Source organism: Rana temporaria, chromosome 1, assembly GCF_905171775.1.
Source record: "Rana temporaria chromosome 1, aRanTem1.1, whole genome shotgun sequence".
In the NCBI taxonomy this organism is placed as follows: domain Eukaryota; kingdom Metazoa; phylum Chordata; class Amphibia; order Anura; family Ranidae; genus Rana; species Rana temporaria.
In genome coordinates this window covers 421468701-421491655 of record NC_053489.1, presented here as the reverse complement: position 1 = coordinate 421491655, position 22955 = coordinate 421468701, and the positions used below count along the sequence as shown (strand labels likewise).

The following is a 22955-nucleotide window of genomic DNA, read 5'->3' as shown; positions in this document are numbered from 1 at the left end:
CTGGCGGCAAAAATGGGCAAAGAAGAGTTCCCGTTCTGGAACTACATACAGCTTAGACATTTCTTCGACAAGACGGCCCCTAGGGAACACTGGTCTAGGCCCTACTCCCCCAACTCTAAGACACCACTGCGACACCTGATCTCGACAACGTATGGGTTACTGTTCTCCTCACATTCACCCAAACTTCACTGGGCCAACCAACAATGGGAAAGTGACCTGTCCCTTGACCTAACAGACAGGGACTGGGAGCAAATATACAGACTCTCCCACAAGGGATCAGTTAACGTCCAGACACAAGAGAACGCCTACAAACTCCTCTCCAGGTGGTACAAGACTCCACTCAAGCTACACAGAATTGACCCGGCACTCCCCAAAGTCTGCTGGAGATGCCACCTGGAGACAGGTTCCTTTCTCCACATCTGGTGGACGTGCCCCAAGATCACTTTTCTCATGATAATCCTGACCCCATGTTGTGAAATCTTGCATGGAGCTCCAGACCGAGGGTGATTGATGATTATTTTGTATTTCTTTCATTTGCGAATAATCAATCCAACAGTTGTCTCCTCACCAAACTTCTTGCTGATGGTCATTTCAGCCTTGTGCAGGTCTACAATCTTATCCCTGACATCCTTGGACAGCTCTTTGGTCTTGCTCATGATAGTAAGGTTTGAATTTAAGAAAGAGAATCTGTGGACAGGTGTCCTTTATACACACAATGAGTTGATGTTAGGAGCACCTTCTCAAATTGACAGGACTAGTCTGTGTACCACATGAGCACATACTGTAGCCAGTGTGTGGGAGCCAGAATTATTGTTGGTTGGTAGGGGCTAACATACTTATTTTACTCACTGAACTGCAATCAAGTTATAACATTTGTATCATGTTTTTTTCTGGATTTTTGGTTGATATTCTGTCTCTATCATTTAAAATACAACTATGATAAAAATTATAGACCCTTCATTGATTTTGAAGTGGGCAAACTTACAAAATCTGCAGGGGATCAAATAATTATTTTCCCCACTATATGCTGTTGCAGTGTTTCTCAACTCCAGTCCTCAAGGCGCCCCAACAGGTCATGTTTTCAGGCTCTCCATTGTTTTGCACAGGTGTTTTGATCAGTTTCACTGCCTTAGTAATTACCACAGCAGTTTAATCGGTGGGAAATCCTGAAAACATGACCTGTTGGGGTGCCTTGAGGACTGGAGTTGAGAAACACTGTGCTGTTGTTTGGTACTGTATGCCTTTTGATTTAGCACAGCTATAGAAGTGAACATGATAAAGATTTCATTCATCTGTGTGCAGACATGGACATTGGCAGTCAGAAAATGAACAGCAATAATTCCTTAATACATGTGTGCCCTGTGTCCACCCCCACTGTGTCTGAGTAACATCTCCATTTATCCATGGAGAATTGTCAATCAAGAAAAAAAAGGTCACCTAGTGGCTCGGGAATTACAGGGCTGTCAGTCATGTAGATTGAGCTGTCTAACTAATTGACAAGTATAGAGCAGTACATCTTGTTCATCTGATAGTCCTAAAAACCTCTCTATCTTGAAAATATTCTACTAAAAGTTTAGCTCCAGCCAGGGATCCCCCCGCCTTTAAAGTAACATTTTATTGAGATGTCACTTACAAATATAAACGAACAGTACAATCAGAATAGTATGTAGCATCCTCTACTTAGGTAGGTGATAGAATATGATTTTTGTTCTGTAAGTAAATTTAGGCAGGCCTGGCTAGCAGCCAGGCCTGTTTGTTTTGGTTTGTGCGGGCTGGGACTGGCTCAGAGTTAGCAGCTGGTGACTCACAGGCAAGGTCACTGAGACCTCCCTTTTTCTTCTAGAGTATTCCAGAAGGAGAGGAGGAGAGGTGCCCGGGGTGTTCTAAGGAGCTCTGACCAATCCCCAACCTGGATTGGCAGGGGGTAGGCCTCCTTAAATACCTAGAGTCAGCCCAGCTGGGGGGGAGTTGCCGGGTGGAAGAACTGGAGATGGCGTACTAGGCTGTCGGGGCCTTTGAGGGAGCTCCCAAATCTCTGGTTGGTGACCTTGGGCCTGGGGCACGGGTGCAGGATGGAGCGCTCCAGGAAAGCGTGAAGCTTCTGGACAGGAAGCAGAGGAGGAGCAAGAGAGGACAGCAGGGGCCAGTACTGCCGGGCAAGTCTTCAGGAGGGTACCACTGGTTGCAACAAGGATGGCTGGTGAGTGACATGTGCAGTCATGAGGGCTGTGGAGGCATGCCTGAGAGGACTGAGGGAAAACAGAGATGCGTGCAGAGCCAGTAGCGAGAACTGCAATGTCATGGGCAGTGGAGTCGGGCAGCCATGAGGGCTGGCGGGACCTGACGAGGACTGACTGGGAGCTGTAGTCCATAAGGACAGCTAGCACTAAAGACTTTGTATTTATGTTACACTATAGGGGTCTGCAGTCCCTGCCTGCAAAGGGCAATTGCCGAGGCCTGGGTGAGCCAGTGTCAGGCCTAACCTTACATGTGCTAGCTGGTCCTGAGGATTAAGAGTTGTGCAGAAGGAGGGAAGAGGAATAGTCTGCAAGCAAGGAAAGTGCTGGAGGAGACTGAAGTAATAACATGTACAGAGAAGTGTACATAGTTGTCCCAATTGATTGTTATGTAATTTACCAAGTGATTGATATACAATCCTCCAATTGATTGATATACAATTCACCGGGCATCCCATATTTCTCTCACCACATCTCACCAGTAAAATTTCCTCAATAAAACATACAAAAACAAGCCCATGGACCGTTTATTGTCTTAAGGTGACTGAGAAGTGAATGCCAGGCTGGGCAGGGTGACAGGTGGGCCACAACACTCAGCGGCTCCTACGGGGGCACTGCTACAAGTACAAATACCACAAATCAGTACACAACAGGTCAGAGTAACATTTAACATTGCACCACATAGATTACCCCATCATTGTCACCTATGGCCCTAGTTGTAGACATCTTCAAAATGGGAGGGGTAGACCCCCCTCCCAATGTGAGAGAGCCCCCCTTGTCCCTTTTGGTACAGACCGTAAAAGCACTCCACAGATTAAAAAGCGAGGCATCAGAGGAGCATTCTATCCATAAGTAAATCAGTTGGAGCTAAACCCGGATTGCTAACCAACTCCCCCATACCTTCTCGAATTTGAAGGGGTTACCCCTGTGCTGAAGTATATGTTTTTCAAAGCGCAACATGGTGCCCATCTGTTCAAGTCACATTTTAGATGAAGGAGGGACTGGTGAGATCCAATATTCAAGTGTAGCGCTACCCCCGCAGGAGCCGCTGGATAGATTAGGGACGGCGTGTTACCTCTGTGAGTGTCTAGGGATAATGATGATGAAATGATGAGAGTAATGACGGAATGTCCAAACAGCAAGGTGTCTTTTTCTGTACTTTTATTCTTGCCCAACACAGGAAACAGTGAACTTGAGGTAGATAGGAAAAGATGGGTGAAGAGAAGAAAGTTGCTGACTCAGGCTTGGATGATACAGAAGCAGTCCTGCTTCAAATAAACTTCACTTTCGTCGCCTCTCAGCCAAGAGGGTATAGTGTACCCGGACAGGCCTCTCACACCGACCTGGCAGCCAGGGTATCACTCAGAGCTTGAGGAGAAAATAAGTCTCTGCCACAGACTTAATAGAACTGACGGATCAGAACGGGACCTCTGCCACAGGCCCCTTCTCCATAACATAGATAGTGAGGTAAATCCTCCTTGGTAAATTAGTGCCCGAATCTCCCTCAGGTAGTCTTTCAAATGGTCACCGACTGACAGGTTGCCATCGAACAAACTGTCAATGTCCAGTCACCTCGATCCCCGGTGGATTGTCTAGGCCCTGTTGGATCGCCTGCCTCCGGGCTCACCTCAGACTGACTCCCCACCAAACAGCACAACTCGCTTGGGATCTTCTCCAGAAAATTTGGGGACCCAGTAGTTGACTGGACCCCGCCACAGCTTCAGTTGCTCCGGGCCATCATGGTCCCGGAACCAAGGACACCGCGTAGCACGTGCGCCCCGGCCTGGTAGGCCATATCGCCGGGGCTCGGGATGTGCGCACACCCTGAAGGTGGGTGCCGCACCCGGAACCAGGAACAGAACTCTCCCAAAAATATGGCGTCCGCTCAAGAAGTACCCTCCCCCAGCATGCTCCGCGAGGGAAAACCCCTCCCGATTGGCTGCTGGCAAGAGACACTTCAGACTGAACTCCAGTGATGCCACCTGTCGCCCAGAGATGGAAAGGTATCTCTGGAATACAGAATGAACTGGCAGTACAGCCCAGCTAGAGTAGAGGCCTAATTTACATGAATTAGCTAGATGAGAGTAAACTAACCCTCTCATCCCCCTCTAAATTTAAGATAGCACCTGGGCTGAAAGTACACAGGCGCTACACAAGTATAAGCCTACGGGCCTGAAATAATGCCCTAGCTGCTGCCTTTTTTAGAAATGTATCCTGAATAGCGTCATCCAATATACCCAAAACACAATGTTTAGGTTCAACTGGAATGGAAACCTGCAATGCATGATATATCGTTGCAACTACTGTACCCCAATAGTGGTGGAGCTTTGGGCATCCCCATATAAAATGAATCAAGTCACCTAAGTCCCATTCACACCTGTTACATAAAGGGTTTGGGCATAGACCCATAGAGTGGAGCTTAAGCGGGGTTTGATGAGTTCTGAGTAGTCTATTAAGCTGGTACATTCTCTGTGAAACATTCAATGAGCACATTCCATCAGTTTCTAGGGCCTCTTCCCATTGATCCCCGGTATGTCTCCAACATTTTTCTCCCACTTGTCACAGACCAAGCTAGGAAAGGTTTCCAAGTATACTTCCAGAAGGGCAACGTAACAGTTAAAGATAAAGACTTTAGTGGACCTAGATTGTTGCATGACAGAAGACCAGAGTGGATGAGAATTTTAACACCTCCATAGACCTCTGAGCTTTAATAGCATGCTTCAACTGTACATAATAACCCCCTGCCTTTACAAGAAAACACTCCCATCCTTAAAAGCCACATTTACTCCCCCATAGTCAGGTGACATGTTGGTTCCAGAGTCTCCTATCTTAAAGACTGCAGAGTCCTTCATCAAGTCCTCATGTTGCTACCTGAGTGATGTGAGCACTTCCAATTGGCTGTCCAGTGTGTTGCGTCTCAAGTCTTCTATCTTTAAGACTGCAGAGTGGGAGGATCCTTAAGCAGGTGCCCATTTTGCTGCCTGTGTGAACATTTTTTGTTGCCTGTCCAGTTGCTGGGTCTTCTTAGGTTCCGGATGACTGCAGTGGTGTGATGCAATCATTACAGTGGATCACTGGCCTCCAATCCTGTAGGAGTTGCAGCAGTGCCATCAGATTTAGGTAAATAAAACTGCTTTAAAATTCCCTGATATCTCAAACTGGAGTTCATTTGGCTGGTGAAGAACTAAAATCACTGGTCAACACACCTCTCAGCCAACATCTCATTCCACAAGGTAAATACGTTTCCTTGATGATACCCGAACAGGGATAGTGTTGACCTTTGGATGAGAAATAAATACTGTCAGGGAATATGCTATGATATGTTTAATAGGCAATACAAACTTGTAAGCGTTACACATTACTTGGCTTGCAAAAGAAAGAGTGTCCACTTAAAATTATTGTAAATCCTTAAAACCTCCCACTGAAAATACAAAATGGGGTGGAACATGGTAAGTAAAAATTAGAATACATTTTTGGTATGTGTTTGGAATCATTTATTTAATTTGAATTATAAAGTTGGCACAACAAAAACAATTTAGACAGCTGGTCTGTAAAGAATAAAATGAATCATCAATAAGATTATCACACACATCTAACTGGTGATAAAATTGTCTATTAGGAAGAGCACAAAATGAAGCTACTTGATGTGTTGATATAAATCACAAATTTATGAGATATAAATCATTCATAAGAAATAAATGTTTGTCACAGTTAAAGTACTGTAAAACTAAAGTCAAAACTTGTATTTGTTTTCATTTTGGATAGAGTAAGGGAGGGTTATAACACTGACAGGCTTTTTAGACATCTGGGGAGATTTCTCTTCACTTCCTGTCTGATGTTCACATCAAGTGGAAGTCCCTCCAATGTGAGAGAATTTCTGGTTGTCACCAGAACTAGTGTCCCCAATGGAAGATTTCCTGTTCTGGTGACAGCCTAAAATTTGGAAAACAAATTCACTTTCATTTTTAGTGATAGCGGTAAACAAGACAAATAGAGTGGGTGAATCTCCCTAACAGGTGCACAGACAAAAATAGGAACCTGACAGGGGTTCTAATCTCTTCCACTCTGTAAAAAAAAAAAACTTTGCCATTAGTTATACTTTAATTAGCCATTTCACAGAAAACATTAGAAGCTTTACTCTTATGTGATATTTTTGTTTCTGAAATATACACTTGATAAAATGTATTAAGAGGTAAAAAAAAAAAAATAGCTAAAAAAAATATAAAAAAAATACAAGTAATCTGGTCCTAAGTACGACCACTTTATTGCATAATCAGCAAATGGAAATATTTAGATGATTACGGAGCACATTAGTATATGGTTAGAAGATATGAGTGGTTGAAATTTCTTTCCTGTTGCCTGGAAATCACAGAAACATTCCAATGAGCTACTTTGTGTATCTGCTTTATTTCATAGCGCATCAAAGGCAATCCCAGATAAGTCAATGCGTGTTTGGTTTATATGATTGATTACTTTATATTGCAGAGGTATTTTTTACATTTTCTTCATTTTCTTCTTTAGGTACTTCATTGCCATAGAAGATAACAAAATATTTTCTCTAACTTTTGACAAGTAAGTTGTTTTTTTCCCTATTTCTTCTGGGTTTTTATATAAAAGAAATTTAAAAAAATGGCAGATCTGAGATTTAAAAAAATGTTTTCCAATCAGTTTCTTGACAGGAATCTGACAGGGAAACCCCTAGACATTATGCTTTATTGCATGGTTGTAAAATAAACGATAGCCAGCATGTATACCATGAACAAACTAATATACCTAGGCTCCCCCCTGCTCCTTCTTCTACTTTCTGTTATAAACCCCCCCCCCTTTTTCCTCCCTGTAAAACAGCTCGAAAATCACAGTTGCATCCTGCTAGAGGAGAAGAAGGACGCACAAATGCCACACATGCTGCGATGAGGATGCCACTATAGTACTCCCCCTATACAATCCTTAATGACTGCATCTCCTGTAGGCAAGAGGACTAAAGGAGGAGTGGCCATAAATACCAATGCAGCTGAAAATTTTGAATAATTCTGGGCGTCATTCAACCTGGAAATGCAGTGGTGGTTGGCATTTACAGAGGGACGTATTATGGCACAGCAAAAAGGAAGAGATGAGTTAAGCAGCAAAATCTGGCATTCTTATATTTGCATTGCTAAAGTGAGGGTCAGTGAGAGAAATTATTTAAGCTACAGTTAGACTTGAAATCTCAATTCTCTCTTCTACTCTGATGCCCCGTGAAGCTTTATTTAAATGTAAGTTTATATGGAGGCTGCCCTTGATGACCTCTCCGTTTTATTAAATAGTAATTTTTTGCCTGTAACACTAACAATCTTGCTTCAATACTTTTAATCACTGACCCAGAACATATATTCCTTCTAACTTTTTTCTAACCTTACTGATCTGGAATGCTTGCTCTGGGTCAGTGGATCAGAAAGTGTTAAAGCAACAAATAAAAAGTGTCACTGCTGAAAAAGCAGGTAAATACCATCCCACTGTTGGGTGCCACTTTGATGAAAAATAATTGCCACTTAAAGTATCTTCAAAAACTGACACTTCAAAAACCAACCCTATTGTTTCCTGTAATTATGTAGAGGGCACCAGCAGAAACCACTGGCTGCAGTGGGGGACCATCTCTGAGAATAGCAGTCATAGGTAGCAGTGTTTTAGTCCACCTTTGTAGATATATAGCTTTCAAAGCTGCAGGCAGCTACACTAATGTACCAGGAATTGCAATGCTTCTTTTCTAGAGGAATTGCAGACATAAGGTACATTTCATGGTTAATTTTATGGTACATAAGGCACTGCTTAAGCACACTTAGCACTTCTACAATTTCCCTAAAATATAGCAAATCTTCACTGTTTGGGGTTGATTTACTAAAGGCACATACGCTATTCACTTTTCAAGGGAATCTTCACTTTGCAAGGGAATTTGGTGAAAATTCACTTTGCAAAAAATACCCAATCAAGGGGAAAAAAGCTGTTTTTGCTTGCAGATGATTGGATGATGTTAGTTGGCAGAGTTTCACTTTATTCATTAAGCTAGGAAAAAATTCTCTTGCAAAGTGAACTGCTCATTTGCCACCAAAAAAATCAACCCCTTTAAATCTCGGTCTGTTTTAAAGCAAGAGAGTATACCAGCTAGTAAAATATAAATTTTAAGGGGAAGTAAGCAATGACAAACATGCTTGTTACACAACTGTGTACTGTATATGAATCGAAAAAACATTTTTTTATCACAATGAAAGAATATATTTTATATTGACATTATTTTTCTAATCTGTTCCTTAGAAGACCTGATGGAATCAGAAGACCTCCCTATATAAGGTAAGCATCTAGGCTCTTGGGACAAGTGAGAATCAATGTACTATGCATAGTAATTGGACTAACCAGTTTTTTGTTTTCCCAGTGTTGCAGGTGATGCACCTCCTGCAAGCTGCGTGTTTAGTCAAGTTATGAACATGGCCGCTTTTTTAGGTAGGCACGCATTAAAAGATGTTGGTTTTTCTGATTCATTTTAAAAAAAATCACTAGGTATGAAAGTGTTTTTACATGGCACAAGTGCGAAAACGAATTTAATACTCACAACAACAAAAAAGAGATCATTATTTTATTACCTGAATAGTTATGATTTTTTTTATGTAATTATTGATTTGATCAATAGCATAAACATTTATATGATCGGCAGCACAACATGGTTTAGTAACCCATAGAATCAAGTTAGATTTGTTTTTACCAAAGTCAGATCACTAACTAAGGAATTCTGTAGGCTTTTGTAATTTTCACTTTGCATTTTTGAAAAAAAGAGATTGTTTTTCCATGCATTCATTCTCTGCTTTCATTACAACCAGCACACTGCATAGCACATAATGGATATCCAATGACCACAGCTGGCTATTTATTGAATTCAATGGCCTATGATTGCACTGTACAAATCCACTTTGTACTGAAAACAGGCTAGGAAAGTAGATCCAGATGTCTCCATAATGTGGTTGGCATGCAGGAAGACAGGAATGTGTACATCATGCTGTTCCCATTGATATTGATAGGATGTAGTTTAAGAAATAGCTGTAGTTACTGAGCAGCTACCACGCAGTAATCGTAATGCAGGTTGAAAGTTGTAGCATAAACTAAGTATACGAAAACTAGGAGCAAGATTTGGTTCAACAGTGCAACCATTTAACTGAATTCCATAAGTTTCACATGAGAGCACTCCGTAATTGCTCACAGAAGCCTTTGAGTGATATGTTCAGCAAAATAAAGCAGCAATTGAAAACTCCTACATGCATGACCTTTGTGTCAATGACCACCAGAATTTAACTCTAGGTACTTAATTAGTTATATAAACAGTCCAACTGAAATTGAAAAGCGCAAAAAAACATTTTTTCAATGTGCAACGGATGTTATTTCACCTTTACTGACCTAAGAATCACTAGTGATGGATATGAATTATTTGTCACAGTTGATAAAGTCAGTATATAAATAATTATTTTTTCATGACTTGGAAAAAAATATATAAACAAAATGAAAGCCATTGTAGTGTATATATCTGACATCAATTAACAGAGCGTATCACATTAGTTGACAGACAGCATGAAGGAACACTTTTTAATGGTGTTAAGTTAGTACTTATGCAGGCTTTTGTGCAAGGCATGAACATCCATTATTTGACAGGCGCCATAACTAATCCATCCAGTACTGATAAATTGCATGCATAGAAGAACACAATCAATATGCAGTGTTGTAGTTAGGAATACTCCTTGAAATTCATTTGATAGGTATAGCCATTGAAATTAAGGGTTTTAAATAATTAAATATTGCTGCTTTTTTTTAGTAAAGAATGTTTTAGCTCACTATTTTAAGGAGTGATGACAACTGTTCCATTTTTTTTTGTTTTATACATATTTTGTGCATTGATGAAGCCTTGCATTAACAGAATTCATTTGATTTTAGCCTTAATTATTGCTGTCCTGCGTTTCATACAATTGAAGCCAAAGACCATCAGCCCCTGGCTCAGTATCAGTGGACTTGTGGCCTTATGTTTGACATCATTTGGAATGACGTTGTTGGGTAATTTCCAGGTAATTGGTTATTTATTTTCCGGGTCATGTATTTTTTAACTCTACTTGTTTTCCTTAAAAATTAAACTATTATACTTATTGTAAGTACAGTATAAATAAATTTAAACATAAAATTACAGTATATCAAAAGCCAAAACTTTTTTTCGGATAGAGTTGGGGAAGGTTAAAACTGCTCTCATGTTTTTTTTATCTTCTGTGTCATTAGGAAAATTTACATTCACTTCCTGTCCTCTAGACCTAATAGGAAGTGACTGGGTCTCTTTCTGATGTGAGTGAAATGTCTCCTGTTTAGAGTATCCTCATTGGAAGAGTTCCCCTCTGTTCTGATGGTAACTCAAATATTTGGATGTGCTCTCACTTTTATTCCTGGTGACATTGGTGGTCAGTGGAATTAACCAAGAGAGTGAATCTTTGAACGGGGACAAAGACAGAAATAAAAACCTGATGGTGGTTATAACCACTCTTTCCAAATATAAAAAAGTTTTGACTTTACTTATTGTTAAAGTAGTGAATCTGACATTCACCAAACCTTCACTTCAGGTGAAGCTTCCTGGTGCATGCATTTTAAATGACAATGATTGATTCCCCACCACTAATGTTTGGTGAATGTCACATTTACTGCTTTTTGAATAGACACCAAAGTAAATGTATATTAACCAGGGTGTTCATCATCCCTTACATGGTATATGTATATGTGTGTGTGTAGATAGATAGATAGATAGATAGATAGATAGATAGATAGATAGATAGATAGATAGATAGATAGATAGATAGATCTATATATATATATACAGTACAGACCAAAAGTTTGGACACACCTTCTCATTCAAAGAGTTTTCTTTATTTTCATGACTATGAAAATTGTAGATTCACACTGAAGGCATCAAAACTATGAATTAACACATGTGGAATTATACATAACAAAAAAGTGTGAAACAACTGAAAATATATTTCATATTCTAGGTTCTTCAAAGTAGCCACCTTTTGCAGCAGACACATGTCTAGAACTGTTAAGAGGAAACTGTGTGAATCAGGCCTTCATGGTAGAATATCTGCTAGGAAACCACTGCTAAAGAAAGGCAACAAGCAGAAGAGACTTGTTTGGGCTAAAGAACACAAGGAATGGACATTAGACCAGTGGAAATCTGTGCTTTGGTCTGATGAGTCCAAACTTAAGATCTTTGGTTCCAACCCCCATGTCTTTGTGCGACGCAGAAAAGGTGAATGGATGGACTCTACATGCCTGGTTCCCACCGTGAAGCATGGAGGAGGAGGTGTGATGGTGTGGGGGTGCTTTGCTGGTGACACTGTTGGGGATTTAATCAATATTGAAGGCATACTGAACCAGCATGGCTACCACAGCATCTTGCAGCGGCATGCTATTCCATCCGGTTTGCGTTAGTTGGACCATCATTTATTTTTCAACAGGACAATGACCCCAAACACACCTCCAGGCTGTGCAAGGGCTATTTGACCAAGAAGGAGAGTGATGGGGTGCTGCGCCAGGTGACTACCTCTTGAAGCTCATCAAGAGAATACCAAGAGTGTGCCAAGCAGTAATCAAAGCAAAAGGTGGCTACTTTGAAGAACCTAGAATATGAAATATATTTTCAGTTGTTTCACACTTTTTTGTTATGTATAATTCAACATGTGTTAATTCATAGTTTTGATGCCTTCAGTGTGAATCTACAATTTTCATAGTCATGAAAATAAAGAAAACTCTTTGAATAAGAAGGTGTGTCCAAACTTTTGGTCTGTACTGTGTATATATATATATATATATATATATATATATATATATATATATATATATATATATATATAAAGAGAGAGAGAGAGAGACATGTCAAAACATTTTGGCCCCCCTGCAATTCTGTCAGATAAAATGCACCACTTCGCCCAGAAAATTGTTGAAATTACAATTTAGCCATTCTCATTTTTATTTCTTGTATTGTTTGTACAAAGAAGTGGAGAAACATAAACTGAAATTTGACACATTCCACACCAAACTCCAAAAATTACCTGGAGAAAATTATTGGCACCCTCAATTTAATATTTGGGAGCACACAGGTGCTCTATGTGATTTAGATCTGGACTCATTGCTGGCCAGTTCAGTACTCTTTAGTGTTTTGTCGTAAACCATTACTGGGTGCTTTTTAACATGTGCTTTGGGTCATTGTCCTGCTGTAAGACCCATGACCTCTGATGGAAACCCAACTTTCTGACACTGGGTCCTACATTGCACCCCAGAATTCTTTGGTAGTCTTCAGATTTCATAATGCCATGCACACAGTCAAGACATACAGTGCCTGAAGCAGCAAAGCAACCCTGAACCATTAGTGAACCTCCACCATGTTTGACTGTTTTCTTTAAAGGCCTCATTTATTTTTATGAAAACAGTAGAATGATGGGCTTTACCAAAAAGCTGTAATTTTGTTTTGTCTGTCCACAACACATTCTTAAAAAAGGGTTTTGGCTTCCTCAAGTAAGTTCCTACCATAACATCCATTTTCATTCTGATGGCAACATATAGTGCAAGCTAAAACACAGGTGTACCCTGTGCCTGAAGGTCAGCTTGAATTTATCTGGAATTTGATGGAGGTTCTTTCTCCACCATTCCAACAATCCTGTGTTGCAATCTTTGATCAATTTTCCTCTTCTGTCAACGTCCAGAGAGATTAGCTACAGTGCCTTGGTCTGTAAACTTCTTGACAATGTTGTGCACAGTGGACACAGGAACATTAAGATCTCTGGAGGTGGACTTGTAACCTTGAGATTGTCCATGCTTTTCCACAAATTTTGTTCTCAAACCCTCAGACAGTTCATTGCTACTTTTTCTCTTCCCCATACTCTGTGTGGCACACAGAGACACACAACAGGAAAGTTGAGTCATTTAACTGGTTGCTGGTGTGATTTCTATATTGTCAGCATCTGATACAGGTGAGTTTAATTACATGAGCGTCACAAACTTGGAATGTAATTATTTCTTACAATTTTGAGAAGGTGACAATAATTTTGTTCAGTCCATTTTCGGCGCTTTGCCTGGAATGTGTCAGATTTGGCTTTTCGTTTCTCCACTTTTTTGTGTGGCATGAGAATGCCTAAACATTTGTTATCGCAACAATTTTCTGGGTGAAGTATTAGCATTATCTGAGAGAATTGCAGGGGTCCCAATATGTTTGGCCATGACTGTATATATATATATATATATATATATATATATATATATATATATATATATTGGCAAGCTGCAATATATTACATTTTTGGCTTTGGGTTTAATATTGCTTTAAAAAAATATTATTTACAATTGCAATGTTAGCACCGCACCATGGAACCAGAAATGCACCACTCGTAACCCCCAACAATGCATAACTTTTACCGAATGTACTCTAAAGACTGTAATGCCACGTACACACGATCATTTTTCGGCATGAAAAAGAAAAACGTTTTTCGGCATGTAGAAAAAACAAAGGGCCAAATTCTCAAAAGAGATACGCAGGCGGAACTGCTGTTCAGCCTGCGTATCTCTGTGCCTAACTTTGGAAACGATCCTCAAAAGGCTTTTTCCAAAGTTAGGCAGAAGATCTGACATCAGTAAGACACTTACACTGTCAGATCTTAGGATGCAGTACCGCATCCGCCGCTGGGGGCATTTCTCATTGAAATGCCGATTTGAGTATGCAAATGAGGACTTAAGCAGATCCACAAAGCTTTTAAGCATTGTGATTTCTGCGTAAGTTCCGATTTGCTTGCGCAAAACTAGGGATGGTTTTACAATGTGTAAAGTTAGTAACACCATGTAAAAGCCCATTCAAGCGACGGCATTTGGTATGCATTCCTGAGGGAGAACTCCACGGCAATTTGTAAAATCAAAACCGGCATGGGTTCCCCCCCAGGAGCATACCAGGCCCTATCACTTTGCCTCCAGGTGAATGGGTAGGGGTACGATGTACCCCATATCCATTCACTTAGGGTGGGGAGCCGGTATCTGGGGGCCCCCTTATTTGATGGGACTCCCAGATTCCGATAAGCCCCCGCCCGCAGACCCCGACAACCAACGGCCAGGGTTGTCGGGAAGAGGTCCTGTCCTCATCAACATGGGGACAGGGTGCTCTGGGGTGGGGGGGGCCCGCAGTGCGCCCCCCTGCCCCAGAGCACCCAACCCCCCCATGTTGAGGGCATGTGGCCTGGTACGGCTCAGGAAGGGGGGGCGCTCGCTCGTCCCCACTCCCATTCATGGCAGGCCGGGTAGCGTGCTTTGGATACGGGTCTGGTATGGATTGTAGGGGGACCCCCTACGTCGATTTTTCGGCGTAGGGGGGGTCTCCTTACAACCCATACCAGACCTAAGGGCCTGGGGGGGGAACCCATGCCGGTTTTTTATTTGAAAATTGGCATGGAGTTCTCCCTCTCAGGAATGCATGCCGAGCGACGCTGTCAATTTTTTTTTTTTTTTTTGTTTTCCCGGCGCGTATTTTTTTTTTCCCCCGTCGCAACTTTATTGTCCCGTCGCAATCCACAAAGCCCGGCGTAAATTACGTTTGCGCGCTGCACGTCGGGAAAATTACGTCACACACCATCGTTTTTAAAAAATGCTCTCGCAAAGTGCGGTGACGTACAACAAGTACGACGGCACTATAAAGGGTAAGTTCCATGCGGATGACGCCACCCTTGGGGCTGCTTTAGCTGATTCCGAGTTAGTAAAGGACGATTCGCGCTTTTCTGTGTGTTACAGCGTGATGAATGTGCTTACTCCATTATGAATGGTAGTTTTACCAGAACGAGCGCTCCTGTCTCATAACTTGCTTCTGAGCATGCGCAGGTTTTTAACATCGTTTATGCCCACACATGATCATTTTTTACAACCCGAAAAATGACATTGTTTAAAATGTCGTTAAAAAATGCAGCATGTTCGAAAAAAAATGTGGTCGTTTTTCAGAACCCGAAAAATGATGTGAAGCCCACACACGATCATTTTAACCGCTTAACGACCGCCGCATGTATATGTACGTCCACAGAATGGCACGTACAGGCATATGGGCGTACATGTACGTCCCCGCCTTTCCGCGGGTCGGGTGTCCGTTTGGGACCCCCCATGCTACATGCGGCGGTCGGAAACCCGCGGGGAGCGATCCGGGACGAGGGCGTGGCTATTCGTTTCTAGCCACCCCCTCGCGATCGCTCCCCAGAGCTGAAGAACGGGGAGAGCTGTATGTAAACACGGCTTCCCCGTGCTTCACTGTGGCGGCTGCATCGATCGTGTCATCCCTTTTATAGGGAGACTCGATCGATGACGTCAGACCTACAGCCACACCCCCCTACAGTTGTAAACACACACTAGGTGAACCCTAACTCCTTCAGCGCCCCCTGTGGTTAACTCCCAAACTGCAACTGTCATTTTCACAATAAACAATGCAATTTAAATGCATTTTTTGCTGTGAAAATGACAATGGTCCCAAAAATGTGTTAAAATTGTCCGAAGTGTCCGCCATAATGTCGCAGTCACGAAAAAAATCGATGATCGCCGCCATTAGTAGTAAAAAAAATAAAATAATAAAACTATCCCCTATTTTGTAAACGCTATAAATTTTGCGCAAACCAATCGATAAACGCTTATTGCGATTTTTTTTTACCAAAAATAGGTAGAAGAATACGTATCGGCCTAAACTGAGGGAAAAAAAATTATATATGTTTTTGGGGGATATTTATTATAGCAAAAAGTTAAAAATATTGCATTTTTTTCAAAATTGTCGCTCTATTTTTGTTTATAGCGCAAAAAATAAAAAACGCAGAGGTGATCAAATACCACCAAAAGAAAGCTCTATTTGTGGGGAAAAAAGGACGCCAACTTTGTTTGGGAGCCACGTTGCACGACCGCGCAATTGTCTGTTAAAGCGACGCAGTGCAGAATTGTAAAAACGCCTTTGGGCATTAAGCAGCATATTGGTCCGGGGCTTAAGTGGTTAAATGACATTTTTTTAAAACAACGTTTTTTTAATGCCGAAAAATTATTGTGTGTACACGGCATAACATTTAAAAAAAAAAATAATAATTCTGGAGAGAAGCATTAAAAGCCTTGATGGCTCACCGAGTAGTGAGTACTGTTTTAATAAAACAAAATAATTTTATGCCATTGTTAGGTATTTGTGAATAGTCTTCTTTGGAAGAAAATGCGTTTAATAGCATGTCCATCTGTTTTTCTTTTATCAGTTGAAGAGCAACGAACTTATACATAATGTTGGCACTTCCATGACCTTTGGGTTTGGCACAATAGCCTGCTGGATTCAGTCCATCCTGACCTTTAAAATAAACATTAAGAATGAAGGAAAAAGAACTGGAATCCCTAGAGTTATATTATCAGCAACAATAACACTCTGTGTTATCATCTGTATCCTTTTTATTCATGTGGAAAATGTATTGTCTGTGTCAGTATAGAACATCCATTAATGTTATTCTAAGTAACATCAAGCCTGAAAGTTCCCCCAGCTAAGTATAAATCTACTTGAAGCAGAAATCATGCCCTCAAATAATTTCATATATCAATTTCAAGGGTGGATTTAAACCAGGGGACGTTGTCACCCCATGGAATGCTCATCTGTCTAGATTTATTGACCTGGAAACAAGGTCCCAGCAAGCAACAATCTGACTATGCTACAAGGAAACTGATCTCTTGGTCTAGGCTTGCTAACCTTATAGAAGAAGAAGGTTTGGTATTGTCCCAGTGTAGAGCAAAGTATTTAGTAAAGCAACAAGGGCAACTTCAATTAACTCACTCCATGGGTAAAAAATTGAATTTCTAAGAAGGAAAAATGGGGATTTATAAAATGAAATAATGTGATGGTGATGACCAATGACATAGGGCCAGATCCACAAAAGGGATACAACGGCGTATCTACTGATACACCGTCGTATCCCTGTTTCTATCTTTGGAACTGATCCACAGAATCAGTTTCCAAAAGATAGGGAGAAGATCCGACATGTGTAAGGGACTTACACTGTCGGATCTTAGGATGCAGTACCGCATCCGCCGCTGGGGGCATTTCGAGTCGAAATGCCGCTTCGGTATGCAAATTAGCACTTACGGAGATCCACAAAGCTTTTACGCTTCGTTTTTTCTCCGTAAGTATTAGTTTGCAATCGTAAAATTAGGGCTGCTTTTACAAGGCCTAAACTGTTTAGGCCTTGTAAAAGTAGACCCTTCTATCCCGCGTCGCCGTTTTTTTTTTTTTCAAATTATTTTTTTTCCCGCCGCAACTCGTATTTTTTTTTACGCCCGTCGCGATTCTCAAAACCCGGCGCAACGTAAAACCGCGCTAAGCACGTCGGGAAAATGACATCGTGAGCATGCGCAGTACGGCCGGCGCGGGAGCGCGCCTAATTTAAATGGGACCCGCCCCATTTGAATAGGAACGCCTTGCGCCGGCCGGATTTAAGTTACACAGCTGAAAATTTCTAGGTAAGTGCTTTGTGGATCAGGCACTTAGGTAGAAATTTTGCGGCAGTGTAACTTAAATGGCAATATTTAAGTTACGGCGGCTGGCTGTGGATCTGGCCCATAATCATTTTAGTTTACTAAAAGTTTACTAAAAAATGTATATTAGGGCAGAGCAAGACAGGGAATTTAAATATCTTATTACTGAGATTTAACCAGTTTTGAAGAGTAAGGTCATTAGGCTGGAGCTATACAAGAGATTTTAGTAGCTCAGTCACCCCATTAAAACCAATAGAGATTATTTGCTATGAGTTGCGTTTGATTTGTAAACAGGTGGAACAAATGGCTTTCTACGGAGTACACCACTCTAGTAGTGTGCTAAAGAATCTTGCACCGATCAGCCGCAGATGATTGCTGTTCGATGATCCAAGAATAATCGCTACTACATGTTTCTAGAAGTTACTTTTGTAGCGTAGTCTATAGGGAGCTATTTGTTCCATTGGTTTAGTAATCAGATGCTAATGCTGGCTACTAGCTCATTGTTTTCCTTAGGGACACATGAGGGTCAAATGCCCTTTATAGCAATTACCCAACTCATACTGTAGGCTGTGTTTGGTATCATTGCATTCCCTCCCTGCAGGTTCTTTATCACAAGAAAACAGAAATCATAATAATGTACTTACAGTATATTAACAGCATATGTATTGTGGTGTTTTTTTTTAAAAAATAGACTCCAAACTACACTTGCTAACATGTTAAAGATCAAAAACATGTCTAAGGGCCTGTGTCAACAGGCTTTGGGTCTGTGCCAACAGACAAATCAAGCTTGATTTCAGGTGTGTTCCGCATGCATTTGAGATCAGTATTGGATGCTTAGAGATCATTCAGAATTCATAGATGGGTGCATTTGACCTGCAGTTGAAATGCTTCAGATTGGCATTTAACCTTGAACTGCATCAACCTGCTTTTGCATCCATATTGACCTATTAGGAGTGAGGAAATGCAAACGTAAACCTATAGCCCTATACTATGCTTATGTGTAAAATGAGATGTGACTGTATTTTGGGTGCTTCTACAGTGGAACACACCGGGTTTTCCTTTACTTAGCATTCTACAGATTTCATCTTTGAATGGCAGAAAATGAACATTTACGCACCAAGAGTCCAGTGGGTGCTTGTGATGTGTTTTGTAACTTTTTTTGGGACACTGGCGGTGGAGTTTAGACACTGTAGATTTGAAATCATTTGTGTTGAAAACCAGCAGCACCAGGAGATTTTCCACAGTATGTCTGAAAATATGTCTGACATGTCAGAGTACCAAACAGATCAGCTGTAAAAATGATGTTAACACAACATTACCTGTAAACGTGGACACATGAACAAAGTCTACAGTCTGAAGTAAATGTGAGAACATTTGAAAGGTGGTTACAAAGGACAGCGCAACATTTCTTAAACTTTCTTCAGTGTTAATTTTTAAACAGATATTTTTTTTTTAAATCTGGATAAAAAAATGCTGACTCGTGAAAAACTTGCACCTGTGAAGAAGAAGCATTCCTTGGATTAATATAGTGGATCCTACACAGAAAGCAATCCAGATCGTTCTTATCGTCATTCATGTGCAAAGATACGGACTGCTGTACAGAATGAAACAACAAGAATGTGGTCCAATGTGAGATTATGATCAAGGATTTACCAAGACTGGCTAATTTGTTGAATACTGACAATCTTTTTTTGACTGAATGTGTGTATGCAAGGCAGGCTTGAGAGGAATCACTTCGGGAAAAACGTCGGGTTTTGACATGTCAGGAAAACCGGTCATGTGTACAGGTCATAACCCTACTATATCCATGGCTAAAATAAAAAGGTTTTGGCTAAACGTCTATTTTAGGCAAGAGGTTTACAAATTCTAATAGATTGTGAGGCCGGTTCAAGAAAACATAAGAAAAAAAAAGGTGAGGCCATCTTGGAAACTAGTCGGATTCCATGTTTCAGGTAACAGCTCTAAACTTCTACATGTTTAAAAGCAAACAGAGATATTACTTGTTAAATTGTGTTTCCATCCAAAAATGTCTTCTTTGACAGAGTAATGCCCTGTACACACGATCGGATATCTGATGGAATCTAAACCGATGGATTTTTTCATCGGATATCCGATAAAGCTGACTTTCATCAGTCTTGCCTACACACCATCGGTTAAAAATCCGATCATGTCCAATGCAGTGACGTAAAACACTACGACGTGCTGAGAAAAATGAAGTTCAATGATTCCAAGCATGCGTCAACTTGATTCTGAGGAGGTATGGATTTCCCCACAGACGTTTTTTTGTATAGGTTTTTTAACCATGAGAAAAATTTAAAACAGGTTCTATTTTTTTTCACCGATGGGAAAAAAAACGATGGGGCCCACACACGATCGGTTTGTCCGATGAAAACAGTCTGTTTTCATCAGACGACCCGATCGTGTGTACAGGGCATAAGAAGGGGTTGAAACTTTGTCACCTGTTAATGCTTTCTGTTGTCCTACTGGGAAGATTTCCCTTCACTTTCCGTATTCCGTACTATGTTCATTTGTTTCAGGGATCCAAAAACTGTTCTCAGAAAAAACTCTTCCCCAAACTAAAAAGTTTTCCCTGGAGTTGCACTATAATTTTAGTTTATTACTATTATTGCAGCTTTATATAAGTGCATACACATTTACATTTTTAAAAATGCACTGATTGCATATATCTTCCCTATATATTTGTTGAAATTCTATTTCAAAAGGCCAGGCAGCTGTAGTTATATTTTCATGTGCATATTAGAAACAATGGAATGGCTGTACCCTTAATAATGTGACTATTCAGTATTCTATAGCTATTACTTTATACGCATTACTTAGAGTCTAAACACATTACAATAGTGAGTGTACATATATTTTATTGCATTTAATGAAATGCCACTTAGCAAACAATCTGTGATGAGTAAGGGTATTTTTCCCTTACTAGTCTTTAATAAAAAAACATGAAGGTTTATAGGAAATTAAAGCTGAACTTTTGTCAAGAAGCTAAATACACATTTGAAATATTCATATGGAAAACATTTTGCTTGAAAGTTTTTGGATTTGTATTTCTGTCCGTCCATTCCTGAGATTTACACAGGACTACCAGGATGCTGACCTACCTTTCTCTAATGCAGCTGAGAAATACAGCCTGGTCACTTTCACGCCCCAGCCTGTGATTGGACAGGTAAGGAGCTGCAGCAAACTGATTGGGTTACCACTATGCTCTCGCATCTAGTTCCTTGTCAGCATTTGTGCACACCTGATTGACTCTTGTTATCCCTTCCTTTCCAGTGTACTGCTGTAGAGGAGATTATAGGAGGCTAATGCCAAGCTGAATTCAGATACTTACACAAATTATCCTAAGTACAATTAATAATGTTTTAATTAATACACACCTGCAATATTGTGTGTGCATGTTTTTTTGGGGGGGCCTGGAGTTTAGCTTTAAAGTGGGGTTCAGCAACCTGTAGATCACGATCTACCAGTAGATCGTGGACAGGTGACTGGTAGATCGCGGTCTGGGCTTGCTGACCTGCTATCCCAGATCATCAAACAGAGTTCAATGCAGAGGAACTACTTGTCTATTTGGAGCTGTAGTAGGGAGCAAAAGCCACATAAGCCGAGGCCAACTCTGTAGTGCTGACTCCTGTCCCATGTGGAGTGACACCAACTGCACTCCACCTCCTATTCCGGCTAGCGGCCTTCAAAGCGGTGCCAGCAGCAGGAAAGAATCAATCCTTCGGTCAGTGTAAAGCAATACACTGGTCATAAAAGCAGCGTTGTGTTATTTTCTCGCCACATGCTTTAACCCTTTGGACTTTAGACATACAGTATCCCAGAAAAGTGAGTACACCGCTTACATTGTAAATTTTTTATTATATCTTATATCTGAAATTAAACTACAATGCAAAGTAGTGAGTGTACAGCTCGTATAACAGTGTACATCTGCTGTCCCCTCAAAATAACTCAACACACAGCCATTAATGTGTAAACCGCTGGCAACAAAAGTGAGTACACCCCTGTGAAAATGTCCAAATTGGGCCAAAAGTGTCAATATTTGGTGTGGCCACCATAATTTTACAGCACTGCCTTAACCCTCTTAAGCATGGGGTTCACCAGAGCTTCACAGTTTGCCACTGGAGTCCTCGTCCACTCCTCCATGATGACCTCACGGAGCTGGTTGATGTTAGAGATGTTGCGTGGTTCTCCATCTTCCATTTGAGGATACCCCACCGATGCTTCATAGAGTTTAGGTCTGGAGATATGCTTGGCCAGTCCATCACCTTTACCCTCAGCTTCTTTAGCAAGGCAGTGGTCATCTTGGAGGTGTGTTTCGGGTCGTTATCATGTTGGAATACTGCCCTGCGGCCCTGTCTCTGAATGGAGGGGATCATGCTCTGCTTCAGTATGTCACAGTACATGTTGGCATTCATGGTTCCCTAAATGAACTGCAGCTCCCCAGTGTCAGCAGCACTCATGCAGCCCCAGACCATGACATTCCCACCACCATGCTTGACTGTAGGCAAGACACACTTGTCTTTGTACTCCTCACCTGGTTGCCGCCACACACACTTGACACCATCTGAACCAAATACGTTTATCTTGGTCTCATCAGACCACAGGACATGGTTCCAGTAATCCATGTCCTTAGTCTGCTTGTCTTCAGCAAACTGTTTGCCGGCTTTCTTGTGCATCATCTTTAGAAAAGGCTTCCTTCTGATATGATAGCCATGCAGACCAATTTGATGCAGTGTGCGACGTATGGTCTGAGCACTGACAGGCTGACCCCCCCACCCCTTTAACCTCTGCAGCAATGCTGGCAGCATTGTCCCAAAGACAACCTCTGAATATGACGCTGAGCATGTGCTCTTAACTGCTTTGGTCGAACCATGGCGAGGCTTGTTCTGAGTGGAACTTGTCCTGTTTAACTTCTGTATGGTCTTGGCCACCCTGCTGCAGCTAAGTTTCAGGGTCTTAGCAATCTTCTTATAGCCTATGCCATCTTTATGTAGCGCAACAATTCTTTTTTTCAGATCCTCAGAGAGTTCTTTGCCATGAGGTGCCATGTTGAACTTTCAGTGACCAGTATGAGAGAGTGAGAGTGATAACACCAAATTCAACACACCTGCTCCCCATTCACACCTAAGACCTTGTAACATGACACCA

The 22955-nt window shown here is 41.2% G+C and overlaps 1 protein-coding gene across 1 annotated transcript in view; it reads left to right on the top strand.

Annotated features, from left to right (window-relative positions):
- Positions 1–19625, top strand: part of TMEM150C (transmembrane protein 150C) — a 152432-nt gene extending 132807 nt beyond the window's left edge. The window contains exons 4-9 of the mRNA XM_040325223.1: positions 6759–6809; positions 8526–8561; positions 8644–8711; positions 10188–10315; positions 16529–16706; positions 18868–19625. Of these exons, the coding sequence (XP_040181157.1) occupies positions 6759–6809; positions 8526–8561; positions 8644–8711; positions 10188–10315; positions 16529–16706; positions 18868–19085 (679 nt within the window). The 3' untranslated portion in view covers positions 19086–19625. The remainder of the gene's footprint in view (positions 1–6758; positions 6810–8525; positions 8562–8643; positions 8712–10187; positions 10316–16528; positions 16707–18867) is intronic.
- The last annotated feature ends 3330 nt before the right edge of the window (positions 19626–22955 follow it).